This window comes from Limulus polyphemus, unplaced genomic scaffold (genome assembly GCF_000517525.1).
Source record: "Limulus polyphemus unplaced genomic scaffold, Limulus_polyphemus-2.1.2 Scaffold4283, whole genome shotgun sequence".
NCBI classification, from domain to species: domain Eukaryota; kingdom Metazoa; phylum Arthropoda; class Merostomata; order Xiphosura; family Limulidae; genus Limulus; species Limulus polyphemus.
The window spans coordinates 82,138-88,417 of NW_013669893.1; the positions used below are offsets into that span (position 1 = coordinate 82,138).

Here is a 6,280-nt window from a genome sequence, read left to right on the forward strand (position 1 = left end):
GCGCGAAATTCAAAAAATAAACAAACAAACAAACTAAAAATAACCATGTCTGGAAACATTGCATCGCTTTGTATTTAAGCATCTGGAAGAACTTTTTAAAACAATCTCCTATACTTTGTGACTATGTGTTGCGTTTAATCTTAAAACGTTTAATTAATTAACCTTGTACCGTATTAAAAATGGTGGATAAAGTAAGTACATCTATAATTTGCCAATTTTTTCCAACATTTTAAACCACAGTGATTTTATTCCGTAGGAAACGTATCAAAACTTCAGGAACAGTGTGTAATTCTAATAAATTGGAACATTATGAAAGTTTTGTGTTAGTATGTATATAATGTTAGGCTCGGCATGGCCAGGTGGTTAGGGCGCTCGACTCGCAATCTGAGGGTCGCGGGTTCGAATCCCCCGTCACAACAAACATGCTCACTTCCGCCATTGCCTGGTCCCAAGTCAAGGAGGAGGGTTGGGTGCGGGGCTAGCAACTCCACCCCGTAATAAACAACCTGCTTCAAGAAACTGCAACAACAACTTCCGTTGGCGAGGTGTTGTTGCGGCCCTATGCTCCACCGGGAGTCTACAGGATTAATAATAATAAAATGTGTATAATGTTGGCAACATGCTGGATAAAAAGCAAAGCGTCTATACCAAATATCCTTGAAATCTCGAGAAAAAAAAGGGGGCGTACAAACTCATACGCACATATATGTGTGTAAGTTTTGTATAAGATATTCAGTTTTAGGGCTAGTTTTAGTGTCTTTTTTTTAACCTGTATTCTATAGCATAAATAGTGTAAGAGGGTCAGTAATGCCAGAACCAAAGCTTTTAGTGCCTTTAGTGTCAAAACTGCAATTGAAAAATATTTTATTTAACGGTTATCTTATTTTAGGTAAAAAGGATTTTAACGTTAAGTTTAAAACGTGTAGCTGACTTTTGTAATGTTTAAAAAAAGACGGGCAAACTCTATCACAGGAATTAGAAAACTGGAGTAAATCTTAACACGTTGATACATAGTTTTTAACAATCATATTTTAACAACCACGTAGTTTGTTGTTCTTTTTTTTTTCAATGAAAATTCCAAACTTTTCTCTAACGTTTGTTAACAATGTTGTGGTGTCGTAAATTGCCAATAGATAGCGACACTTGTAGCGTAGACGGTGCCATTTTAGATACCTTTTCCTTCAGCTTTTTGTTCTTTCAAAACAGAGTATATTGCCACATAATAAGTAGCACGTTGTTGGAAAGCTCATGACCTGAAGACGTGACGCTATCCATGCCACTGGAATGATGGCACACAAAATAAAGCCCATTAATTTATGATACAATTTCAGAACAGGAGAACCAAGAAATCCGATTAATAACGGGGAAAATAAAGCCCATTAATTCATGATATAACTTCAGAACAGGAGAACCATGATCACAAGAAATCCGATGAATAACGGGGTGTAAATATTCTTATTTAGCAGTGTAAGACTAGAGAGAAAGCAGCTAATCCACATCACCCACTGCAAACTCTTGGGCTACTCCTTTACCAACGAATAGTGGGATTGATCGACACATTATAACGACCCCACGGCTAAAAGGACGAGCATGTACAAAAATATTAACACAGTCAGTAGATATGCTTGCAGTAGTTGGTACTGTTTTAATGGTCTTCTGACATTCGCTTCTGACTCCATATACTAAGGACGAAACGTTGTGGCTGGTGGTTAGGGCATTCAACTCGTTAAAAGACAGTAGCCCCAGAGTTGGCGGTAGGTGGTGTTGACTAGCTTCCTTCCATTAGAGACGGCTAATGCAGATAGCTCTCGAGTAGCTTTGCGCGAAATTCAACAAACAAAGCGAAACGTCGTCTCACAAGTAAATACTCAACGTCATAAGTGTTCTTAGAATTTAGGATTTTTGTAAATACATCGTCTCTTTTTTTTTATTGTTGTTTGTTTGTTTAGAAATTTGATTTTTTATTTCGGTGAATATTATTTCCAAACTTTGTACTTAAATTAAGTTCTGCCCTTAAAAAAGATAAAATATAATTCAGGTTTAGATTTTGTGATGTGAGCAGTAAGCTAGAATTATTGAGTTAAAGGGAAAGCAGAGTAATTCCATCTAGTCAGGCTATAAGTATTTGGATTCTTTTGTGTGTTTTTCAAGAAACTTGTGAATTTAATGGAAAAAACAGGTTTTGCATGATATTAATCCAGAGGTTGGTTTAAAGAAAGTACGTGTTTCTTCGAAGATCAGAAAAAATAATAACCGAGAAATTACGAAATGTGTATTGCAACATCTGCTTTTTTCTTTGAGAAACTGACAGCCCTTAAATCTACGGTGGAACTGAAGATCCGGGTTCTAATCCGTGGGGTACCGTCAAATATTTCCCCCACTTTAATCTGTGGGTGGTGGGTCGTAGGGTGCTGCTGACCGTCTCACTTCTATGTAGTCAGTCGTTCAAAATTAGAGACGTTGGTTTTAGTGTAAAATATTCATTCAGGTAATAGTAGCGTTGTCATAAATACAAAATAAGTAAAAAGATTACAGGAATTAGCATCAAAGTGTTCGATGTGATCCAGAGTTGAGGCGATTTTATTGTAACTTTGACGTGGTATATCACAAACTAAACCATCATCCTACCACTTGTGTTATATTGAACATTCGGAGAGGTATATCATAAACTGAACCATCATCCTACCACTTGTGTTATATTGAACATTCGGAGAGGTATATCACAAACTGAACTGTAATCCTACCACTCGTGTTATATTGAACATTCGGAGAGGTATACCACAAACTGAACTGTCATTCTACCACTCGTGTGATATTGAAGATTCGGAGAGGTATATCATAAACTGAACTGTAATCCTACCACTTGTGTGATATTGGACATTCGGAGAGGTATATCACAAACTGAACTGTCATCCTACCACTCGTGTGATATTGAAGATTCGGAGAGGTATACCACAAACTGAACCGTCAGCTGAACACACACAGGTATAAAACCGAATAAATGCCAACGATACAGGTCTTAGCCCTTAGTACTGTAGCAACGGAAGTAGTAATGTAGATAAAATACCTGTATTCACTTAAACAAATATTGATGCACGTTGCTCACACCAATTCTAACAAATACAGTTATTCACAACAACAACAACAAAAAAAAGGGCAAAGTCTTAAATAATGACAACGGTAATTTAGAACAATACAAACACTTAGAGCAGTGGTTCTCCAATTTTTTCGTCTTTGGACCACATTAGTGGGGCAAAAGACCCCGTGGACCACCCACCAATCCTATCCCATCCGCTTTCGCTTGCTTCTGCAAAAAAAAAAAAAACTCTTATTAGAACTAACGGGGAGAATGGCGGTGCTTTTGATGGACCAGTCCTCCAACCACCTGGAGGACTCTTTCGGACCACACTTTGAGAACCATTGAGATCGAGTAATTAAAAAGAAAAAAAATAGCACTTTGATAAAAAAAAAAGTAGTAACGAACTGTTATTATGTTCTGATTTGTAGATATCACACCTGCTGTTTTCCAATATGATTTATATATGAGCCATAGTTTATGGACCCTTTTGCCTTGTTGAGATGATTTTGGCGACTCCCTCCTGAGTCCATCTAAATCTAATTTCTAGGTGACGTCACAAGCATTTACCATCTGTAATGTAATTTCCAATTTTGTGAAACAGTTTCTCCTAAGTCTTTGAAAAGTGGGTGTAAATTGTAAGACAATGACGGTCTTCAGTATTCTTCGGACTTATAACACTTATATCCGGTGGACACAGAAGATAGGCCATTGTGGCTTTGCCAAGAAAACAAATAAACCAGAATTTTTAAATAGATCTCGCTCTCTCCTATTTTTTATTCCTCGTTTTTTTGTTTTTGTTTTTGCTGTTGATTACTTACTGGTCATAATTATAGCAATTGTATTCTGGTGGTCAGTTATTCTCTCGTTATCACTGTTGATGGACAACTCGCGCTCCTGTCAGTGCCGAAGGTTGTTTCAAAAATACAAACTCAGTTAAACAAATAATGTAGTTGTCATTTATTGGCGCTTCATATAACAAATTAACATATAACAACAAGAGTTATTCCAGTGTACACACAGGTCCACCTTTCGTTTAGTCGAACACCAATGTAAACAAAGTTAACACCTGTTTCTACTTTTACTTTAAATCAGTGTATATCCTAAGGGAGCTGGTTAGCTTCGTGGTAGAGCTCTGGGTTTCGGAGCAGGTGAGCCGGGTTTGAATTCTTGCGATACAAGAAAATATTGCCCGCATTTTAAGCTTTGCGTATGCTATAAGTATGACTGGCAATCCCTTAACGCGGACGGTGTCATGTAGTCAGTAGTTCAAAATTAAGGATGGCCTTTTTCCAAAAATACAAAAATAGATGCCCTTGTCACATACCCTTGTAAGGCCTGTCTGTTGCAAGGGACAGTGGATTTTGATCATTTGAAATAACATCCGATGTACCTCGTCGAAACAGGAATTGATTTATATTATATTAGTTGATAAATTGAAATAAACATAATGTATAAAAGTTCTGAAATTATTTCACAAAACAATTTCTATAACTCCCCGGAGGATAATAAACGTATGTAAGTAAAAGAAAACTTCAGATAATCCTATAGGGGCATTGTCTTTTTTTTCATTGTTGTAAAATATTTAATGAACTGTGTATAATTGTATATCTAGTGAGTTAGTAAACAGTTTTATACGTAACTTTTCCACAGCGTCTCGCGTGCAGTTCTTCAGTAGTTATACTGTTAATATCTTCAAACTTCCGTGTACGTATACTCTAAAATAAATTACACCTTTAAACTAAATACAGAAAGTACTAGTTCAGTGTTTTCACTGCAGGTGGAGACGATGTTCAACAGCTCTGTGAAGCTGGAGAAGATGAGTTTCTGGAGATTATGGCCCTGGTTGGGATGGCTAGCAAGCCTCTTCACGTCCGGCGTCTCCAGAAAGCACTACAAGAGTGGGTAAACAATCCTGGTAGGTGGCTCGAGGGCTTTCTAATTCGTGTGTTTAAACCAGATCGTTTTAATTATCTTATTTGTTTTATATAGCTGTGGTTGGTGTGTTATAAAAGCTCGAGTGAGTGAATACTCTAAATGTTTTTACTTTTTGTATTGTGTTGTTGTTGTTTCAGATTATATTAAAGTGGTTCTTTATTTTTTGTCGTCGAGTAGACAATGTTACTCCAAAGCGATTTAAGTGGCTGAAAATTTAATTAACCAACATTAATGTAATTATGAAAAAACAACAACTCTTAAAACATGTTATGTCACCAGAGGGCTGGCCGATAGGATACTACAATGCAATGATAACATGGTAGAATTTAAAGCCACTGTGTAAAAGAGTAGTTGGCACACATTATTCAGATAAATGTTATTATTTTTTGGTATCTCATCCAGAGTTATGATCATTTTCTCTCAATGTACAATAAATGATCATAAGCATGATGCGGTACAGTCTTTTGGATGTAGACCCAGGAACTCGAGGGTTTTAAATTCTCCTGAAGAACAACTGTTCGAGTTTCTGGGTCTCTTGAAATCTACTTGATGTTTTGGAGACCTCTTGTGCTAATTCTGTCATCATGACATCCATATATAAGATATCTAATGTAGTGGTATACAGTGCTGTAGTGCATGCTAAATCTATATAAATATAATAGTACTATGTGTTGTCTATATAAATATAATAGTACTATGTGTTGTCTATATATAAATATAATAGTACTGTGTGTTGTCTATATAAATATAATAGTACTGTGTGTTTGTCTATATAAATATAATAGTACTATGTGTTGTCTGTATATATAAATATAATAGTACTATGTGTTGTCTATATATAAATATAATAGTACTATGTGTTGTCTATATATAAATATAATAGTACTATGTGTTGTCTATATATAAATATAATAGTACCGTGTGTTTGTTTATATAAATATAATATTACTGTGTTATCTATATAAATATAATAGTACTGTGTGTTTGTCTATATAAATATAATAGTACTGTGTTGTCTGTATAAATATAATAGTACTTAGTGTTGTCTATATAAATATAATAATACTGTGTGTTGTCTATATAAATGTAATAGTACTGTCTGTTGTCTATATAAATATAATGGTACTGTGTGTTGTCTATATAAATATAATAGTACTGTGTTATTTATATAAATATAATAGTACTGTGTTATCTATTTAAATATAATAGTACTGTGTTATCTATGTAAATATAATAATACTGTCTGTTGTCTATATAAATATAATA

At 35.1% G+C, this 6,280-nt stretch overlaps 1 protein-coding gene across 1 annotated transcript in view; it reads left to right on the forward strand.

The window, feature by feature from the left end:
- The window catches only part of LOC106470908 (NGFI-A-binding protein homolog), a gene marked incomplete at its 3' end in the record, with an annotated part of 67,477 nt that overhangs the window by 53,581 nt on the left and 7,616 nt on the right, over positions 1 to 6,280 (forward strand). The window contains exon 4 of the mRNA XM_022399542.1: positions 4,857 to 4,994. Coding sequence (XP_022255250.1) covers positions 4,857 to 4,994 — 138 coding nt within the window. The remainder of the gene's footprint in view (positions 1 to 4,856; positions 4,995 to 6,280) is intronic.